The sequence below is a fragment of the Symsagittifera roscoffensis genome, chromosome 2 (genome assembly GCF_963678635.1).
Source record: "Symsagittifera roscoffensis chromosome 2, txSymRosc1.1, whole genome shotgun sequence".
Classification (NCBI taxonomy): Eukaryota; Metazoa; Xenacoelomorpha; order Acoela; family Convolutidae; genus Symsagittifera; species Symsagittifera roscoffensis.
The window spans coordinates 30,533,526-30,557,485 of NC_087063.1; the positions used below are offsets into that span (position 1 = coordinate 30,533,526).

The 23,960-nt window shown below is 34.4% G+C and overlaps 1 protein-coding gene across 9 annotated transcripts in view; it reads left to right on the forward strand.

The window, feature by feature from the left end:
- Positions 1-20,163, forward strand: part of LOC134840772 (calmodulin-A-like) — a 51,713-nt gene extending 31,550 nt beyond the window's left edge. For 6 of the 9 annotated variants that reach the window (XM_063856806.1, XM_063856809.1, XM_063856810.1 and 3 more), the window contains exons 2-5: positions 17,216-17,688; positions 17,986-18,063; positions 18,140-18,281; positions 19,892-20,163. In XM_063856806.1, coding sequence (XP_063712876.1) covers positions 17,541-17,688; positions 17,986-18,063; positions 18,140-18,281; positions 19,892-20,021 — 498 coding nt within the window. In that variant the 5' untranslated portion in view covers positions 17,216-17,540 and the 3' untranslated portion in view covers positions 20,022-20,163. Of the gene's footprint in view, positions 1-13,271; positions 13,488-14,102; positions 14,126-16,520; positions 17,004-17,215; positions 17,689-17,985; positions 18,064-18,139; positions 18,282-19,891 lie in introns of those variants that run through there. The other 3 variants (XM_063856807.1, XM_063856811.1, XM_063856804.1) reach the window with 3 other exon arrangements.
- Positions 20,164-23,960: the final 3,797 nt, after the last annotated feature.

Here is a 23,960-nt window from a genome sequence, read left to right on the forward strand (position 1 = left end):
TAACAATGTTTAATTTCCAACATTCACAAATAACACAAGACGAATTCGAAAAGTTAGCCAAACAGCTAATTAAATATTCATCAGTCTATGCAACATCAAAATTCGATGTTGGAAAAATCAGTTCATCACTACATCTCCCGTTAAAACCAGACGCAGTTTTCAAAAAACAGAGAGCAAGTAAAGTACCAATTCACTTACATGATAAAGTGAACAGATTACTCGATATTTTAGAACAATACAACATTATATCACCAGTTAATAAAGAAGAACAACCAAAAGGGAACACATTTATCAACCCCGTTATCATTCTAGCTAAAGGAGAATCATTAAAAATCGTTCTCGATGCTAGATACCTCAATTCACTTATAGATGAATCAAAATGTAATTGGCCCATTGAACCAATACAAGTTATTTTAACAAAAATAAATGGCAAATACTTTACAACCGCCGATATGAATAGTGCATACAATCAAATGCCACTAGATGAACAATCACGACGTTTAACACAATTTGTTATCGGAAACCAACAATATGAATTCAACCGCTTATTCTATGGAATATCCATAGGACCAGCAGCATTTTCAGCTTTTATGAGCAAAATTTTTAGACCACTAATACTCAAGAAAAACGCAATCACCTATTTAGACGATGTTTTTATGCAATCACAAACAAAAGACGAGATGTTCAATGTTTTAGAAAAATATCACCAAATACTTCAGAACGAAAATCTGAAGGCCGCCCCCGATAAATCACACTTCTTTTTGACAAGAGTTAAATTCTTAGGACATAATATAGAAAGAAAAACAATCACTCCATTGAAATCACGCATTGACGCTATTCAAAAACTTCAACCACCAACAAATAAAAAGAAAATCCAAGAATTTCTTGGAATGTTAAACTTTTTAAGTAAATATGTTTATAAAATGCAATTATATCTACGACCATTTTATAACATCCTTAGACAACAAAATAATTTTGAATGGAACACAGAACATCAAACACGATTTGAAGAAATAAAGAAACTTTTAACTGAACAAATTTCAAACACAATTCCAGATTCAAATCAACCATTTTATGCAATGTGCGATGCTTCGAACTTTGGCATCGGTGCAGCACTATTACAATCACATAATGGTACAAATAAAATGAACCTCATATCAGCAAATTCTCGATTATTCACTCAAGCAGAGCTACGACTCTCAACTCTAATGAGAGAATGTACAGCCATAATATATACACTGACAGAATATGAATTTCTGATACTTGGATCAAAACACCCCACAGTTTTATTCACAGACCATAAACCAATCATCTTTCTCTTTACACAAAAATCTAACCCAAACCACCGAGTTTACAGATTTCAACTAATTCTAATGAAATTTCCAAACTTACATATAGTTTGGACTGCAGGAAAAAATCTTGCATTACCAGACACCTTAAGTCGAAATACACCACCTGAATTACTTACACGAAAAACAACAGTTGAAATACCCAAAAACATAAAATTCTACCTTGCAGAAAACGAAACATCACCCCGATTGGAATGCAAATATGCAGTAAAAACTGATATTGAACAATCACAAATAAATAGTTTACAACATTTCCCACTTTATTTAGATTGTCAAAATAATCATTATGAAGTTGATCTACTTGGAACATCAACTTTCAAACTCAATGGATAAAAAATAACACCCAACAAAAACGAACAAAACAACACCCGCCTAAGAAAGACCATTTTCCACTAATTGAAAAAGAAGATTTAACTGATAAAATAAATTTATCAGGACCACAAACAAATGATTCAAAATACACAATAAATCAAGTTTTTGACCTTCACGACCCACTTGATACAATACCCTTATCTAAATTCGAAATTGAAAACATTTTTATCTCCCTCCAACAGAAACGATTACAATTTCAACACTGAAACAATATCAAAATCTTGACCCGATAATTAGACAACTAAAATCATGGCACAAATATAAAACTAAACCTGTCAAGGCAGATTCAACCATTCTAGGAAACAAAACACTCCTCCGATACTTTCGCAAATTTAACAACACAACAATTAACGAAAATACAGACCTTTTAGAGTATAACCTGAATGAATCTACAGTTCCCTGTCTCCCTTTAAGTATGATTCTTATAGCTTTTAATATTTCACATACACAAAATATTAAAGGACACTCTGGATCAGAAAAAACATATTCAAATTTTATACAAAATTTTTACTTCCCAAATGCACCAATTTGGATAAAAATACTATGCAATGATTGTATAGTATGTCAACTAAATAAACCTTACCCAAATCAAAAACAAATAGCACAAAAACAAGATTTTAAAGGACAAAGTTTGTACTTTAATCATCGTATCTCATTTGATACCAAAGGACCAATTTCACCCTCATCCGAAGGAAACTCCTACATTATGGTAATTGTTGACGCATTTACACATTATGTAGCAATTAACCCAGTACCACATTGTAACGCTTATTACGCTTACACAACACTCTATGAACACTGGATAGCAAAATTCGGACTACCAGAAATTTTAGTTACAGACAACGGTACAGAATTCATAAATAATGAAATTATCACACTATGTCATTTATACAACATTAAACACAAACCACGTACATCTCATGCACCTTGGACAAACGGCTTAGTCGAAGGTATGAACCGTTCATTACAAGAATATCTCAGATGTATCATCAACGGAAATGATACAAAATATACCGAATGGTCAGCAGATGTAAAATTATTTCCCTTAGCATATAATTCACAAATTACGACAACTTTAGGAATGTCACCATACGAAATGGTTTTTAACCAAAAGCCACGCAAACCAATAATGTTTACAGCAAATTCTCATAAAAACGCACAAGGTTATTGTCAACCAAATAAAGACTCAATTTGTTATAACCTACCTTTACATACACACGATGAAGATCATTTTCATCACCCACAAATTCTTAAACTAGCCTCCGGTACACACACCGAATGGATTCTAAATAGAGATAAAAAACACAATGAAATTTATCAAAAAATAACAAAAAAGTTATTACAAAGACAAAACATTAATGAACAAATCAATTCACGTTTTACACCAGCCTTCGAATTAAAAATTGGAACATTTGTTTTAATACCTAATTTTAATACTCAAAAAGGAATTTCTAAAAAATTACAACCCCTTCGAAAAGGACCATACCAAATAATTGCAAAACCCACTGATGTCACATATAAAATTACCGACTCAAACAAAAAAGAAATCGTTCAACATCGAAACAACCTATTACCTTATTACCCAAAAGAATACGCACTCCGCGAATTAACTCAATTATATTCTTTCACAGGATTAAAAATCATTCAAAATGAACCACATCTGAAAAACACAGAACAAAATGATAACCCCACCGAAAATCAAAACACAAAACCAACCGCCACCAAAAACAATACACAAAACCATAAAGAATCCCCAAAACAAAGAAAAAATAAAAAAATGACCGAACAAATAATACCCCAAGAACAAATCGACAAATCAGAAAATAGAAAAACAACAAGACTCCGAAATCAACCACGTAAAAACTATAAAATATTCATCCCCCAATCTAAAATTTTAAAGAAAGTGGAATTTCAAAAGTAATTTTAACATTATACTTCACAATCATGAAACCTCCGAAACATTTTCCATTTACATTTTTCAAAATAACATGCTGACAAGTACGCAATAATTCTAGTTCAAAATAGACCAATAGGATTCATCCAATCCGTCACTTTCTCTAACTCAAACTAAGACCAATTAGACGAATCATATAGAACTCCAGGCACATCTATAACTATAACTTTACGACCTCCAGGTCAAAAATAAGCAAACCACTCCAACTTGACAACTAAAATAAATATCACCATAATACCGTACCCCTCCCTTATCTAATAACCCAAAGATCAACAATATTTCCCCAACTCAGACCACGAATACCCCCAAAACAAATTTGTTAACTTAGCCTAAAGTAACAAAATGAACATTTCAATTAGCCTAAAGTATAAAAATCTCACCATACCCCGGATCATTTGACAAACAAAAATAAAGAAAAAGACGACCTCCCGATCACCATGAAAATTGCCCCCAACAATTTTTTACAAAACTCAACCCACTTGTCAAAAAACTAATAAATAATCCGACCACACTTGAAAATCGCCTCAAACAGCAAAAAATATTCGACCAAGAGATCATTTCTTAAATGCTCTTCTCTCAATCAGTTACTCAAATACTCATAAATCTTAAACATTTTTTTACAATACTTGAAACCTTTATAATATTTCTTTTTGATATACTTGAATCTTTTCTAATAATCCTAATCATTTTTTATAACATTTTTTTAATTTTCTACACTATATTCGAACTATTTCTCCAACTTTCCAAAACCCTTGATTATATCCACAGGTACGATTCATATAACTTGTCTAAATGATACGAACAATTTTCAGTAGAACTGATATTTTTTTATTGTTTGTAATTTTCATAACATTTTTATCATCCCTCATTTTGACAATATGCAAATGTATAAAGAAAGCAATCATCACATTTGCCCTAGCAACAATTTTTCTAATTATTTTTTTGGAAGAATATTATAATAAACATAAACCTTCCCACTAAAGTAACAATTCAAAAATCCATCAAAAATTGCTACCCAACAGTCACAGAATCAGTCTTCACCGACATCATCCCAAGATAACCCAACACCACCTTCAACTACTCAAAATCCTCAAACATCTACACGAATTTCTTTTCAAGACAATCCATACACTTTTGAAGAACGACATGCTCGTTTATCAGAACCACTAGAACCAGTTCAACGACAAGCACCTCTAAGCGAACCAACATATAACCTATACCCAACACTACCACAAGAATTAAGTAGAATAAGAAATCCTAGTCAAAACCAAAATACAGTCGAAATAAATAGACAAATTATACATCCTCGACGAAACAGAAATTTTCAAACTCCCCGAGTTCATTTTGATATACCTCAATCCCCATCACAAAACACTCCAGAAAACCCCATTGGTATATTACCAGAAACCCCTACGCTTCTTTCACAACGTAGCACCTCAAGCCTACCATCAGATTACTTAGGTTCAACACCAACATCTGAACAAATACGTGAAAATCCCTTTAACCCCCCAAACCAGGCATCACGACTACCATATTGGACAACACATTCATTTACACAAGGTGAATTAAATTTAGTCAATAATCCAATAGATATTTCTACGGATACAACAACATCCTCATCACTACCAGAAACATTATCACTACCATCAACACCATCAATAAGCCAGATTTCACCACCACCTTTTAACTTAAATTTTCCAAATAATCTCGACGCCAGATATCGAGAACAATCATCAATAAATATTCCTTTAAGATTAGATTGGAATACATTTACAGCACCTCCACCATTATTTGGACAACATCAAGAAAGTAACCGCCTTCATAACTGGGCACTTAATAGATTACAATATCGCCAAGATATTCACAACGATATCCGTGATCACAATATTCAAATACTCCAACAAAACAGTTTACAATTAAAGTTTGAAATCACAGTTAAGTTAAACAATATTACCCAACATCCCTACCCATTAAACCCACCTAACATAACAGCTCAATCACTACCACCACCGTTTATAACTACTGAAGTAATATACAAATACGACAGATATACCAAAAACACAATTGGCTACATTACATTTTATAATCCATACTCAGGATTATCATACACATGTATATTCTAAAATTATTAATTTTCCTCCAACTCCTTTTTCTAGTAATCTCAAATCAAAACATAAACCCTTCCCCTCGTACAGGACCACAAGATTTATTAGTAACACATTACGATTGTGAAGAAAATGAACAAAAAACACTACACAAATATGCAATAAATCAAGTATCACAATGTGAAACAGAACCACAAGCTATAGAAACCACAAATGTAATAGCAACACTCTATTCAAAAGCCCGAGCAACAACAGTTACAGGTTATAAACTCACAGCAACATTTTCCGAAAAGAAAGTACATTGTTCACAAGTCTCGAACGGAAACAAAAACCGACTTGACCATGAATCATTCTATCAGAGTAATATAGAACGTCTTTTACATCTCAATCCCGACGATTGTAAAAATGAATTACTTAGACTAAACATCACACAAAATAAAAACTCCGAAAGAAAGTTAGTTAACTTTCAAGTTTTTTCAGACTCTGTACATCAATCACAACTTGAAAGACACCAAGGACATATAAAACTAGACGACAAATACCCGTATAACGGCGCACACGGACGATTAACTTATGACCTACACGATAAACATTGGATACCACACATTGGTATAAATAACCCATCAAACTGCAAAGCAGACACAAAAAATAAAGGATACCAAGAAATAATGTTTTTCGATTGGAAAATACAACTCGAAAAAATACAACTAACACGAGATTTATCAGATAATACAATGATCTATCAAGGAATCCGATTACCTTGTAAAAATGATCAAGGTTATTGCGACCCTACAACGAGAACACAAGCAACAATTGTTTGGTTCCCCGAAGATACATGTACAACATTTCAAGTAGCAAGAATACACGCTCGTATGATAAAATTTCACGAAAAATACTTTATACAATCAATTCCATATGAACAAGTACATCCATCACGAAAACAAAGTACTAATTTTAGAAACATACACAATATAGAAAATAAATTGACACGTTTTCAAATATATCAAGAAACAGAACTTGCATGTAAATACAGGAATCCACTTCACAGAACACAATACTCTGAAATATTAGTTGAATACGAAAAAGGATTCGACATGACCACTGGAAAAATAAAACTTGACCCATATGCCACAGGTCATCCTCCAAACGAAGGAACATCCTATATACCAGTTAATTTTGAAAAAAGCAACGGACAACCTGGTGGACATCTAAAACCCCATGACACCAGAAGCACACGCTTACAAGAATTATCACTAATGAATACTACATATTTCGGTAATATCCACTATGATATTCATTTAGATATGAAACTAGATTATACAATTAGCCGAATTTTTCAAGAAATGTCACTCTCCGAATTAGAAACACTACACCAACTATGCGAATTAGAACGAACACAAATATTACAATCACTTGCACTAGCAGTATTAAAAATACCCTATGCAGGATACTTATTATCTGGAAATAGATCAAATTTTTTAGACTATGAAGGAAACATCCTATGGTTTTATACTTGTACTAAAAAAGTATCACCACTATACGTTTTTGAAGATAAACGATGTTATAAAAGAATCCCTATCTTTTATAAGAATAAAGTACATTTCGTGGATACACTTTCACGAAGAACCTATTTCTGGGATACCGCAGTCCCATGTGGATCAGAAAACAGCCACAATGTAGTACAACTAAACCCTGATGAAAATAAATATTATCTTCTCACTCCATATCCCACATTAATGCAATCACTCAAAAAATTTTCACCAGAAAGCATTCGCGCTATTGCTCGAAACCCAAATATAGACTTACAATCAATAGGAATCTATTCAAAATCAGATATTCAACATCACATTAGAACACAACAATTCCAAGAATTATTAACACAAATGGACACTATACAAAGACAATCAATAGATCAAAATTTACGCAAACTTGCAGAAACCGCAGGATTTGCCGATATCTACACGCAAGACTATAGCGGATATTTTAAAGACATTAAAGATTATATATATCTAAACGGTGAAAAATACCGTCCCCAAGATATATCACCAATTAACATTTTTAGCTTTGTTACACTCAAAAATGAGATCCTCGATTTTCTAGGATGGCCCTACTACATCTTAGAAAAATTGACTATTTTATACGCAATGTTTAACTTTATTGGATTTCTTTTCTCACTTTTAAAAGGAATCTACAACACATGTGCTATACACACACAAGTAAACAGACAAGCAAGCGTAGCACGCATACTCTTTGCAGGATTTTTTGGAATCTTTTCTACATCTATAAACAAAATTCTTTAGACGCACAAATAAAAGAATATAACACAAAAATAGCAACACGACAAAATACATACGACGAAGAACATAACAATGTAGACATAACGCCAACGGCACCACAATTACCACCCCTACCAAATAACCATCCACTATCCCTAGTCCCACGAAATTTTCGAAATTTAGCCATCACACATAATCCAAATTTTCGACTCACCACATCACAAAGTCCCATCCAACATATAATGACACACCAGTCACAAGATCATAATACTTATGAACAAATTATTGAACAACCCCATACCACCGCTTTTCAGTCTCAAAATAATCATTTTTTTAGCCCACGATGAGCCGCCAGTTTGGATCACTACACCGATCAAATTCCCACCCAACCAATCTTACCTCTCCAATCCCAATAATACCACTTTTTGCTTTTCCGCCACCCGATTTTCCATCTAGTAATGTAACATCAGGCATGAATTCCGACACTAATTCACACATCTCAGTTTTATATTCCATCTCACAACTCAATAACCCGAATATTGAAACCCCCGATGAATTTGCCGACTCAGAACCATCCCCATCCAATAATTTTCATAACTCTTCTAATTTTTCTCAACCCCCTTTTCAACCCATATTATCCAATAACCCTGACCCAATCACTTCCACACCCTCTTATGCTTCCCAAGTTACCCCAACCTACTCCTCACTTCATTCTGACCAATCATCTCATTCTCCAGACACCCCCCGAATCTCCCCAGAGCTAGATAATTTTATTACCCTTCAACAACAACCCTACCACCTCCATACCCCAACAATAAACCAAATCTCCTCCACAATAAATTCATCCAACCCCCCTACCCCTACACCCTCTTCAAATTATACTGAATCATTAGCACCATCATCCACATCAACTGAATCTTCACTCAACACTAATAGAGCTTACCGCACTTTTAAAAGAAAGTTCCCCAACCATCCTTTCCCAGCAAAACCAGGAACAGCCCGTGAATACATCAACCACCCCAAGCATACTAACACAAAAGAATTTTTAGCCATCACCTTACCCTCATTCCCACAATACACCTTAAACACCCCCCACGACACTAACGAAACACGCAACTTTGTAGATGAATACGTTTTAATGCCCACTCTCTCTTGGACCTCATATTATCATTTTACTAACCCTCTTTGCTTACCTTTATCTAACACTCACATCGATATAGAGCGAAATACGGACATGCTATATCGACTCACTACACCACTAACCGCTAGACAATTTACTTACGTTGGATATAAAAAATCACTAAAAACACACACTGCACCTAGAGCTAACGAATATACACTCGAATACTATGATCACAACATCATCAGAGCTAACCAAGATCAATTCTTAGACGACGATCGCTTCGCTAATCCACAAATTACCGAGAAATTTTTCATCAAGACACCATATATATTTACACTAAACATCTTCGACCGAAAGTTTGATCACATTATTTCAGAAGCACTAACAGACACACAAGCATACGAAAGTTTTAAAGAACGCTTCCAAATATTTTCACTAACCTTTCATTTCCTTGCACCACACGAAAGAGATTTACACTGCTCACACGATATTATGTTGCGCACTAAACAAACCCACACATATAGTTATTATCGCTTCATCCAAAATCACTTTGACCTACACACACCCTCTAGACAACCACACCATCGTTTTCAATTCATTAATTCCAAATACACTTCACCATTTTTCCTAAATTTCACATATTGCATTAAAGATACTAACCTTCATGGTATTTTTCGCAATTATGATCCCATAACCCAAATGTACATCTTCTGTCCCATCACCAAGACCTTCAACGCCGAAGAATCCCGACCCTTCCTTATCCCGCACGAGTTTGTACAACCTATAGAAATCCCAATTTTAGAATTCATCCACAACACTAAATTCAATCACAAATTATATAATCTAATCCAAAACACACCTTATGAGTTTGCAGTTGGCACTGAAGAACTAACCACTATCAAGGCACTTCAATTGCTTTGGCCACTGCTTCAGACTAAAAATATCATCCGCATCTTAGCTAAACTACTAACAACTTCCGATCTCATCCACGACATCTTCCCCCACGGTTTTTTCCCCGACGACTAACAGGTAAGTATGAATTAAATAAATATTACTAACTAATTAAAATATTAAAAAACTCACCATACTTTATCCATGTTTTCTTTAGGTTTTTAGCCTTCATCCGACAATCACCTACAAAAACCACAAAAGACAAATAAAAATCGCAAATTTCATCAAACAGATTTCAAAAATTCTATTAATCTCTTACACTTATAAATTTATAAATTTAATACCAATGCAGTAAATTCATTTCTAAAATTTTCCCCACAAGCAGTAAATCTAATTATGATGAAAATTTGTAACTTAAAATTCCCCCATAACTAGCAGTAAATTTCCAAATTCTATGCAGTAAATTAATAAAATGCAAATGCAGTACTAACCTTTTGATATTTTCATTCATTCGCACAGAAATTCTATCCACACTCGCACAGCTCGCCCACGAAGAATTGTTTAAAATAATGAATTTCAGTTTCAAGTTTTCACACTCAACAACTCTAACATATAATAACATGTTTCAAACCTTCCTTTAACCCGGTTGGAAAGGAATCATATACTAAACAAAACTAACCAACGCAGCTTACTAAATACCACAAATCATAGAATAACAGCATGACTAAGAAAAGGAAACCAACGGTACCCAATTCGGATTAACCCAGTTTAAAACTGGATAATTTATTCTTTTGAAGACTATTATAAAGTCTAAAAAAGAAATAATAAAACACAAAAAAGTCGAAAGACAAACCCATACCACGAACAATTTGCTTTTTGGAAAAAGGACATAACCAACAAGACATAAGAAAAACCACAACAAACCCAACATAAAACGTTGTCACATAACAGGACCCCTCATAAAAACCGCATGAAATCATACTCCCACTCCTGGCCTAACCCACCAGGAAGGACGTCCTGAGCATGCTCTATAGCCGGCCTAACCCACCGCGCTACAGCCACGCTTTGTGACCACACCTCTATTTTTAATAAGAGCTACTCAAGGGTGAGTAACTCTTCAAAATAACCGAACTAAAACAAAAAGCTTTTGTGAAAACAACTAACTAAAATCATAATTAAAAAATATTAAACTAATAAATGTTTTATAAAATGTAAATTACATTATGCAATACATAGATCAGAATACAACACCAAGGACGAACATCTAAAGACAAAACGACCCCACTACACTCGAGAGAGAATGACCAACCACAATCGATATGCCACTCACAATCACAACTCAAAGGATTTAGAGTACGACTTGACTTCGCAGAAAAGGACTTCATTGAACTAGACCAATGACCACCTCGATGTTCAAGTATACGTACAGATCCGAGTAACCAGGCATCCCCTCCACGCACAATCTCCACGCCATTCCCAAACTAGATCAGACACAAAAGAAGTTCTCCACGCAGAACAGAAAAACCTGACATAGCCAACCATTCTGAAATCAGATTTGAGTTTGTTGCAAAGACTTAGTCGTTGTCACTAGAAGACACAACGTCTTATGTCTCTAACTCCAGCTTCCTGGAACTTCTTTAACAAAGAGGAAACGGAAGAAAATGATGTTCGCCAAAAACCAACGTCCATCATCCATCCTTCAAATTGCAGAAGAACTATTCTAAAAAACTCTGTAAAACCCGGATGGGTGGAACCTGATCTAAACTACATTTTATGATTGGATAAATTAGATATTTTACCAATGTAAAGTATTTAATATTAACCAATCATGATCCATCTAACTAACAACCCACTTATTTGTAAGTGCTGAAGTTACTTGTAATTTCAGCACCAGAGAGATTTGAATTTAACTTAGAAATTAGTTGGACTCTCCCGAGCACTTCAGCAGCCGCAATAAACCAGTATACCCTAGATCTATTGAGCCTAGCAGAGACTAGTTAAACAACCTGAGACTAGATAGTATAAGAGTAAGATTAGGATCGGTATTAGACTAAGAAGTTGCACGAATCTATCCGGCCGAAAATAAGATAGCGTGACGAGCAGACGGTGTACCCTATCCGAAATTACTCTATGAGTTATACACTCCAGTCCTAACTCAAGATGCTACTATCTCGCTATTTGTAATTCTCTATCACTTTCGTTTCTACAACATCTAATGTGACGGATCTTATAATTCAACCCCTATTGTAACTTGTAACGAATCAACCCTCCCTATTAAGAAAGAATTGAACAATTAATTTCTACAAGTTTTGTACCTTGTAATGAATTTGTCACCAATTGTTCGAGTTTCGATCTGTCAACTACTGAATGGTCCTCTATTCGGTTCCATGTCATTTATTTTTATTCCGAAACTATTTGTTATAAATGGTCATCTATTTGGCTCCATGTCATTTATTTTTGTTCTGCAACTAAAGCGTTTCTATACACATCTTTTGTGCAAACGTGTGTTAATTTCAGTTAGGGCTCAGTTTACGTAATTCAAAACCTTCTACAGTGCCTGAAAAGCATTTCGGCTGATAACCTCGAAGCATGTCTCTGTGGTGTTTCAAAAGAGATCAGAAAATTGATCCTTTTCAGAAGTCAACCCTTGTGTTATAAACACTTGGAGATTTAGATGGGTTGATTTGAAAGAATAATAATCGCTTAAACAGTGAACTGTTCCATTTTTGCATACCAATCTTCTTTTGAAACATTGAAAGGATGTTTTTAAATTTCATCATTAAATTCAGAAAATGTACTTGTTTTGACACCAATGGTTCTTTTTTTTTAATAATCTAGTCTGTAAATGACAGGCCATATTTTCATTGGTTTTTCGGGGTCACTTTTTCAGGATTAATTTAAACGGCTTTCAGGCTTAACAAAAGTTCTAAATTTCATCAATATGACAGGTGATTTTATCCATTGAAATATTGCGCTTAAACCATGATGTTTTGACCTAGCTTTTAAATATTACAGTTTTTTAGAGAAATATCAACTTACAAATAAACCAACGTAAAATTTTATCATATTACATTTAATTTGAGAATTGCATTTAACTTGTAACAACATTGTTAAAGCTATCATATACGGTGGCAGGATAATTTATTCTAAGAGCTATTATTATCCACCTGACAAAATATCCCATTCAGGGATTTGGATTGGAATTCAGACATTAAGGCGTTCAGCTCTTAAAAGGACAGATTTAAAATCTTTTTTGCAACAGTCAGCCCGGAAAACTTTATCTAACGCACTTCTTGTACCGTCAGAAGAAAATTAGAAAAACAAAATATAAATTGGCCATGAAAAAAGCGGAAGAAAAACACTCGAAGTTTTCATCATCTCGATGGGCCCATTGCCCATTTAGCGCTGCCCAATTCTGTGAGTGTATGATTTATTTGTATATTTACACGACGTTGAGTTTCCCGCATGTCCTAAAAGTTTTGACCTTCAAGTCGTCATCTGAAGTTGACTTTACTTAATAGTACACTTTTCATCCTTCATAACTGACATCATCTGTCGAAATCTTTTATATGTTTTATATGATTTTCTATGAATAACTCGAGCTCATTTGATTGTTATGTTTGAGATTAGCACATGAAGCCGAATGCCAAAGATCGGGACTTCAAGCCTAAATTTTTTCAGTTTCTTCCAAGTTTTCTTAAATTAGGACATCTTGAAATAGTTTTCAAAAATTAGGCCTGAAGTCCCATTAGCCTGGGATACCTCAGAGACCCCCTTTAATTACTCTATAGCTGAATTTGACTCTAAGAAACACGGTAAAAATTATTTGCTCAATTCCACAAACAGACAACGTCGAAAAAGCTTATTCAAATTCTCAGTTTTTATTGAATCTGCATATAACATGTGGCTTTCTTTTTGTGTCTCCTTTCTCTAGTGACTTTCAATCTAGATTAAATTTCGATTACAATTCGATTAAAAAAATTTAACATATTTTTCGATCGACTTCAGTAACACCTCAAGAATCGTCTCAAAAATCGCATACTAGAACATCAGTGGTAAAAACGTTTCTGCCATCAGATTTTTACCGGGAGCTTAAAGCTTTAAGTTGTGTCAGATTTGCACCAGAACATAGCAAAACCTGACCGACATTTTCAAAAAACCTCTTTACTTGCATTGGCTATAATATTTGGACTCGTGATTTCTGTCATTGTTAAATCGATCACAAAATTCACTGTATTTTCAGCAATTTTTATACATCGATCTTCTACGAGTCTTATTGTTATGTTCAAGATTAAGTCGAAATGAAAAAAAAACGGTAAAATTCTGTCGATATAGAGTCGATGCGAAGCAGGACTTGGCAAGAAACTATTATCGCATTTAATTCAGTCTTATAAATTGACTTAGAAGGGGCAACAGAAAATACGAGCAGCGCAGATTGGCCACTTTAAATGGTCAAAGAACGTTTTTTAGGCTACTTAGATCTTTTGGTACGTTTTTTCGTACGTTTTTAAAAGATACGCTAGATAGTTTCAAGCGTGCGAATTTTGTTTGAAATTGGTTAACTGCGCTATCTGAACTGATAAAAAGCCCTATCACGAAATCTAAATCAAGTTATTTCTCAAAAAAGGCATCGAATTGCTGTTTCGACATATCTCAGCCTAGCTTTGGCTTTTTCTCCACAGTGTAGATCAATTTTAACTCATTGTCAACAAAAATTGGCTCACAATTTTTTTAATGAAAAAGCTCCGATCAAAAAAAAATTGTTTATGGTATCAAATTATGGTGAAAAAACATTCATCTAAACCATTGTTCCTTCCCACGCCTAGGGGGTGGCCTCAACAACTAAAGCCTTCAATAAAAAACTAAAACAAAGAAATTACAAACAACGGCCACATTCAATTCCAATTTGGACAGAAAACATTTCGGATTATTAGCTATCGATTTGAAAAAAAAACTCGCAAAAAAATGTCTCCTGGCGAATAGCAGAAATTGAAAGCTAAGAATTTGTTTCTGCGTGGTTTTCTCGGACTATGGACAGATAGAAACTAGAGTAGCTGTTTGCTGTGCAAGTACCACAGAAAGTTCAGACCATAGTCTAAAAAAAGGAGCCATTAGAAAAATTTTAGGGCCCCTCACCAAAAATGGATGTCTCAAAAAGTACAAAGGGGGACCCCTTGGGTCAGCAGGGGGTCGATTCCATGCGTACTGTAATAACTCGCAATAAAAGACAACTCGCAATAAAAGACAAAACGCATTAAAAGACAACTCGCAATATACTCACCGCTGCAGTTGCGACAACGTGTTGCAACCTTGCCAATAGAGGGTAGGACTTTATACAAAACTTAGAGCCGGTTATCGCCACGAAGCGAAGATGCGCGCATAGCACCCACCGGCGACCTTAAACCAAGAACTTAAAGTTTTCAATTAGCTTCAAAAACTTGCGAGTTGTCACTTTCCTTAATTTTTGCGAGTTGTTGTTTGTAGCGAGTTGTCTCTTCTTGCAAGTTGTCGCGGTAATGAGTCCCTGAGGAGGGGTGCTCGACCCCCTGCTGACCCAAAAGGTCCTTTTTTAAAACTGTTTTGAGACATCCATTTTTGGTGACGAATCTTAAGATTTTTCTATATATATTGTGCTTTATGTGGCGTGTGGGTAGATGATTTTCACAAAAATCTCAATTTTAACGAAAAATTCATTTCATTTTGTTTCTTTTAATTTTTTTCATGTTATTACTACTCAATAAAACTTAAATCGTATAACATATTTTAAGCGTTAAAAAAATTAAGAAAACACACACACATGTATATATATATATATATATATATATATATATATATATATAAATATATATATATATATATATATATATGTGTGTGTGTGTGTGTGTGTGTGTGTGTGTGTGCGTGTGTGTCTGTTTTCTTAAATAATTTTACGATTAAAAATGTTATACGATGTAAGCTTTATTGAGTAGTAATAACATGAAAAAAATTAAAAATAATAAAATGAAATGAACTTTTTTTTTAAATTGAGATTTTTGTGAAAATCATCCCCCCACACGCTACATAAAGAACAAACTGATAGATTTCGCTCTTCGCTCCCATTAACAAATCAATTTGGCAAATAAGCGTCCTCAAACCAATTGGAACAATTTCTAAGACGGATTAAATCTCTGCTTTTGCGTTAAGAGCGCTAAATATATCGCCCGTTAATTGTCCCAAATTGGCCGGATTGGCAATCTTTAAACCTCCATTACTTTGTGAAAAATGATTACAAGTGAAATATCTTTTCAAATTTAAGCTCACGACAACAATACCTTTTGAGTGATATCTAAAAAAAATCCGTCAAAAATGGCTATTTAAAAAGTCGAAATTTGTCTGAAGAAAAGAAATTCCACCCCGAGCACAAATATTCCGTTACTTTCGTTACGAAAGTCGGGACAACATGTTATTTTGCTTTCTGATTTTAGCAAGAAATAAACATCTGTTTTTCCACTAGTCTGACTGACTGGCTCCGCGTTTCTTCTCCAAATTTTCAATTTTTCCGTCGTTTTTCCTTTGAATAAATGATACAACTCATTAAATTTTAAGCGCCAATTTTTTGTTGATACCGTAATACATTTACATTATATTCAAGGGATCTGACCTTTCTGTCGTCTTTTTGCTTCTCCAAGATTTTCATCACATCAAGTTCATTTTGTGTATATTTGCCTTCTTTTGATTTAATATCCTGTTTGATCGAATGAATTGGACCGGATGCACTTTACAGGAGATCAATTGCAAAATTGATGAACGAATATCTTTTCCCTCCTTATTTTTGCCTGATATTACTCTTATATTGTCATACAGGCGCACGAAGTCTAGTTCCGTTTTAATTTTCCAATTTCAACCCATAAAGCTCTTAATCGGGCTTAGGATGGGGCACTATTCTTAAAGCAGGTATAATTTTAGGGTTCTCTCGAGCCTGTCGGTTTTGAAATTTCATCACACTAAAAACTTAAACTCCAAACTTGCCTCCATATTTACACATTTATAAATTCCTAATTTGAGATTGGAACTTGGCTGGTAATATTTACAGTGGCTGAATATTTCAAATATTGAAATTGAGGTTATTTTTGTCTGAGAAATTTGTTCATTTTACTGTCATTTAGGAAGTATCATTGCGAAAACTGCCAAAAAATCCTCTAAACTGCGTCTGAAGGTTACTTTCTGAAGATTACATTGGATGCCTTCTCAGTGACCCTCCTCCTTAATGTAAAACGTGGTTTCCCCACAAACTCACCAGTCATTGGTTGACCTCAGACAGTTACCTTTCGAATATTTGGATACACCTCCGCTTGCCTACCTTTTGCCCAAAAAATCTGATCATCAACGACCTCTTTGACCTCGTGTAACCCTGGTTGACCAATTTTTTGCCTTCAGTGTCTTAATTGACCTCTCAGAAACTTGAGTACTAAGTGAGAGAGGTTACGAAGGATGATGATGCTGGCAATGGGTGATGAGCACGAATATTCCGACCATCCGGAACTCTGTCACTTGACTGAGGAAGAGGTGGGAGAGTTCAAAGAGGCTTTCAAACTGTTCGACAAAGATGGAGATGGTACAATATCCACCAAAGAACTTGGTAAGACTGATATTAAATCATTATCATTCAATTTGGTGTTAAAATCTGAAAAAGACAAAGCTAAATGAAAACTAAAATGAATTGTGGGAAATTTTTGTAGCAAAGCGACTTTTGTGGGATGAAAATGTTTTGGAAAATTTTGCAGAGTTTTGTTTTGAATCATGACTTAATAAAATTGTCAACGAGAATTGAAAAGAGGCAACGATCGCTAAAAACTAGTGGGTCTACATTGGTGAGATATTTAAAGCAAAACTGTCTATATTGCCAAATCTTTGCTAATAAATTGTGCTTTAACAGGCATTGTGATGCGATCTCTGGGTCAAAACCCGACAGAACAAGAACTTACAGACATGATCAACGAAGTGGACGAAGACGGTACATATATTACATAATATTTACATAATGATAAATACTTAATCAGTTTTTCTTAATCAGTGTTATGTAATAATAGGCAATGGTACGTTGGAGTTCAAAGAGTTTCTTATTATGATGGCGAGGCGCATGAGCAGTGACGACATTGAGCAGGAGATCCGAGATGCCTTCCGAGTATTCGACAAAGACGGCTCAGGGACCATATCCGCCGCAGAGCTACGGTATTGAGAGAAAAAAGTCGAAATATATGTCGAAGTATAAGTGGAACACGCCTCGATCGAACGTTTAACTTTGCAAGCTTACATTTCTGTTGAATTTAGTATTTTATTCCCTTTCGCTCTGAAAAGGGGTTAGATAAATACCTTTATCTAATCGGTTAGATAAAGGTTTCTAAAATTTTGCTGACGTTTTTTGTAGGTTGACTAAATTATTTTCCGAGCTCTCCCAAAGCACTGAAAAGACCCAGTTTTGGACAATTTTCTGCGCCGAATGCTAAATTTTGAGAAATAAAAACAGGCCAAATAAGGCCCCGCATCCAGTTTCACGCGTTAATAATCGATTATATTACGATTTTAGCACCAGTCTTACTAAAATTGAGAAACAATCGATTTTAATCAATTAGTAATTGATTATTATCTCTCTTTTTAAAGTCAAATTATAATTAATTAAAATCCATTATAATCGATTATAATCGATTATTTATTCGTTTATTTTTTGATACAATTATAATCAATTATAATTGATTATAATCCATTATTTTTGTTCAAATTTCTAGTTCTTTATTTTTGCACAAAAATCTATTATAATCGATTATGATTGATTATATTCCCTTTTGTTTGTCCATTTTGTCTTCGAAGTTGCATCTAACTTGCTTATATTTTATGCTTTTTTGTAGACGTTGGTTCCTATGGAAAATGAGAAATTTTTGTAAAAAGTTTTCCAATTAAATAAAATTTGGAAGTTTTTTTTTTCATTTCTTCCCCATTATAGTTGTTTTGTAATGCATATTTTAAGCTTTCTTAAACACCAAAACATCATCAAAAGGATTTAATTTCATGATTGATTCGGAAAATTTATTTTTCATTTACCGCGGGAACCTTTCCACTCATATGAAAGGATCTCTATGAAATTTTTGTTTCGTAGTAAAACTTTGTGTTCAGATGAACCAAAGTGTTCAAGTGATATCTCTTTTAGAGATTTTCTTATTGACACAAAAGTAATAAACCATAAGATATAATTCGAATACAGTTTTGAATTGACAAAATTTCGGCAAAATATCACGATTATAATCAATTATCAAACCTTCAAACACCTAATTTTGGTAATTATAATCAATTATAATTGTCAACAAATCATCATAATATTCCGTTATAATTGATCACTTATGCCTAAACTTGGATGCGGAGCGTTTTTATGCACTTTTTGGAACTTTTTGACCAAAAAATTGCGTTTTTTGGCGCACGCTTTCCTCAAAATTAGTAAATATTGGCGCCAAAGGCGCCTTTAGAAAAATTTTACGGTCCGTCAGTTAAAATGGATATCTCAAAATAGTGGGATAACAAAGGGGGAACCTTTGGGTCGGCAAGGGGTCGAGTCACTGAGAAAAAAAGGCGTCCGCTCCACCCCCCCCTGAATCCGCTTCTATATATATATTTATAAATATTTAAATGTTTTTATCTAACCTATTTTTCAGAGCGGATGGGAAACTAGTTTTGAGTTCAACAGAAATGAATGTAATCATGCAAAGCTGAACATTCGATCGAGGCGTGTTCCACTTACAGGTCGACTTCTTTATGTTAAGTTACAGTATAATAGTGAAGTGTTTGCTTAGGACTGTGATGACGACTCTGGGGGAGAAGTTAACAGACGAGGAGGTGGACGAGATGATCCAGGAGGCAGACATAGACGGGGATGGGGAGATCAACTACGAGGAGTTCGTCAAAATGATGACCATGAGATAAAGCAGACACTGCTCCTTATACTCAAACAATAACAACACTCTACACACTGCTGCGAAAGGCCAAGTTAGATGAGAACGTATGCCGCTTTCTGGGTAAAAACTTCCATGGTTCAAAAGATCCCCCACATTGAAACGGAAGATATGCTCACTAAAAATTTACGCAATCTAAAAGTTTACTCACGGCTAACGCGAACTAAAAAATGGCATTCATCAAAAACTAATCTTTAAAGAGGCATACGTTCTAGTTTATTTGCGCCAATTAAAATGTTGTTTAAGATAAACTTATTTAAGCTCCAACTTCAAAAATTGTACCAGTAACTTTCTATAAAGATGCTTTTAAAGTCAATTGATTAGTATTTGTTGTATATAAAAAACGTTTTGCAAAAAAAAATTAGTGATATCACAGATAGTTAAAAAACCAAAAAGATCTTAAGCTAAAGTTGGGGCGTAAATGTGTTTACTATAATGTGTTGAAATCTGGAATCAATCAAGGGTTATTCCGACTCATCTTGCGCGCTATTAAACTTCCATTTCGCATTCCAAACTGATTTATATTTTAATGGCTTAGTATATTTAGATTTATATTGCGTTTTCTGATTTATTTTTGACTGACGATAGTAGCTTAAAGCAACAACAAACAAATACGGATGTATAAAAGATGCTATTTTGTCGCGCATATTTGTATATTTGAAAAAATATCATTTTGTTATTTTTGTCTGCTACTTCATGCCTATAAGCACTGACGCTCATTTAAAATGAGTCTGTTTTTGTTTGGAATTTTTTAGGGTTCTGAAAGTAAAACTTCAACAGAGATCTGGGACAATTTTGACAAAACTTTTCAAGTTTTTTTCCAGCCACCTAACAGCTTTCAGCTTTCCGACATATACAGTTTTTATGAAATTTTGTCTCCAGAACCGGTGGTCTAGTGGTAGCTTCTTTGTAACCTGTCAGCTTAAGACATTTTGTTTGAATCCAGAGCTTATCACAAAATCATGTAGTTATCGAGGGTTTAGAGCACTTGAAACCATCACTAACTTCTCACAAACTCGAAAACATGCACTGATTTCTAGATAAGGCGTATAACTGAGACTTTAATACCACAGAGAACCTGATTGCTTTGTCAGCTTTTTCTGAACTGTTGGCACATAAACGCATAGCTAAAGAGTTTGCCAGCCCCTAGTCCCAACCTAGCATCCCGAAAATAAGGACGATCGTCCTGGGATAATATTGCTAAGGCACGAGTCAGCTCCTTTCATTTAGTTACGTTTCCGGGAGTCTTGAAGGAAACGTCTTTTCAAAAAAAGCTGACAAAAGTTTAAAAAGGATTTAAAATTGAATGTTAATAATACGGAAGAATAAACAAAAATAAGGCAAAATTTACAATGGCTTACTACAAACTAGATATTGCTCGGAAAAAGTACAAATCAGTTTTGTCTTCGTAAACGGACATTATGTTTTGTACTCTTTCATTGACTACTCGATACTTTTTGTTTCATTTTTTTTGTGAACTTATGGCCACTCGGTGCATCAAAAAATTTAGTTTTTGTACGGAAGCGTCTTTTTGCAGGCTGCCCACTAGGCTTCCAATTGTTTGGGTGGGCTCCGCTGAAATAGGATTTGATCCAGAAATGCCATCCTTCGACATCATTTGTTATTTGAGCAATGCCACTGACGGCCGCATCTCGCTTGGTCCAAAGAGAGGGTAGGAAAAAAACTTCACGGTTTGGCACCAAGCTTTTTAAATAAGTAGAGCCGAAGTACTGACACAACTCGTCAATTTTCTCATTTTTTTTTCGGGTTGTAAACAATTTCTGTCGCAGACACTCTGAGTTTCCTGACCAACCATATCATAGGAATCGCCAATTTTTTTTTCAACTGCAAGCAAATGCAGCATTTTTAAAGCCAGCGCTAAATCGTGATTAATTTCGAAGGTCACTTTCAGACCCAACTCATTAATTTTTCTCATGTCACTCTCGGAGAGATGGAAAAACAAACCGATAAATGTGCTTCGGGGAACGTTTTTTGGAAAGACTGAAGAGCAGCTTGCTCAAAATCCAGCAAATTTTATTCATGCCAGCAGTTGGGTGCTCAATCAAATAAAGCCTGAAAAAAGCGATTGTAGTTTTTTTTTTTGGTTTTGTGAGGAAGGAAGGCGTAAATGCAAGCTGGCGCAATACCAGATACAAAAACATGAATTGAATATAGCTGATAAAACTTTTTGGAGCAATTTTATAAGTTTCATCGGCTAACCAGAAAGATGACTTCTCCAGAACTCTTAGCATTTTGGGGGTCGCCGCAAAAAATGATTCGCTTGTGATCATTTGATCCACTGTCATACAGGATAAATTTTTTCTGGGATCTCGACATTTTGCGCAACGGGGATGGGCGGCGTATTTACATCTCGCAGCCGTTCGGATCGGTTTGCCTTTCCTTGGGAGGGCAAACTGAATGGTCAAATTGTTTGTAACTGGCAAAACCGCACTGGCAACTGCGACAGTCGAGGTAAATCTCTCGCTGAGATCTTTTAATTGCTTTAGGTTATTTTGGGCATCCAATTTTGTCGCTAAAAAGTTATGGTTAAGCTCTCCACGCGTCTCAATTGTTTCGTCATTTTCTGTAATGGCAGTTGCTCGACATGTATTTATTTGATAATTTGAGCAAATCCAGTTTTCGTTTAACTTATTTTTTGCTTGAAATAAAATTCGTGACCGGGCGCGATAAGAATTGGCTTGTTTTTAGATCAAGCTGTGAATTCGAAAGAAGAGCCAATCATAATGTGTTTATTGTGTTTCCGTTTGTTCGTCATATGACTAAAATTTAAAGTGATTGTTAGAATTTTATTTTTGTCTAAATGCACAAGCAAGTAATTTTTTTGATCTTAATGGTTTAAGGAAAAATCTAAGTGAAAGTAAATTACGAACTTGTCGATAAGAGTCCTAAGTAATTTAGGAAGCCTCATTTTAGCATGAACGCTTAAGATAAACCAAGTTTTTCATTATGGTGCGTGCATTAATTGCAGGATTAGCTTTAGTGTGATAAGAGTTAGGACAAGGAGCTCATACAGCATTAATTTTACAGCTAAAAAAGATTAGATGTGAAAATGTACGGTGTTAAACTGGAAAAAAGGAGTTAAATTGTTGTGGATTTAAATTGCTTTGTAGTGAAAAGACTACGTGTTAAAATGTACGGTGTTAAATTGTACGGTATCAAATTGTAGGATACCCCTTGTTGCTCTTTAAATTTTCCTCTGTTTGATGTTTCAATTCTATCTTTTACTATCGTCACCTCGTTTGACTTTTCTTGTGTTGTCTCAGTTGATGTTAACTTTTCTGACGTTTGTTGACTTGTCAAAAGTTTACAACATTTTCCCCTGTGCCACGAAAAACAAAGTTGAAGTTAGTTAAATGGTCGAGCAACCTTTTTTTTCTAAAGTTGCTTTATTTGGCTAATGAAAAACAATCCTATTAAAACAATCAAATTTTTAAAGTTTTTTTCGGCGCTTTCTATGCAAAAAATTTTCTGTTACTATATTGATTTTTGTTTATTTTTCATTTTGCAAAGACAACGTTTGTCAATTAAGATTAATTCACGAGATTTTTACGTTTTTCTTATTTTTGTTTTTCTTGTTATTTTCTGAATGAAAGTTCTCGGAGCTATCTCTGCTACTTGCTCAGCAACCAGTTATCTTCGTTGTTTGTTTCTTCTTTAAATTTTTTTTTTAAAAAGGGAAAAAAAGTCGTTTTATAAGCTATTTTGATTTAGTGAAATTGATTTTAAGAGGGGAAGATTTTGTTTTATATTTACAAAGTTTCTCCATAAACATCCTTCTCAAAGCAAAAAATTAAAAAGGCTTGATAGCGGCCTACACAATAGTGTCTCTAATCAAATATTTGTAATCACAGATTTAAAGCTTGAGTGTCATGAAAATTAGAATTAACTG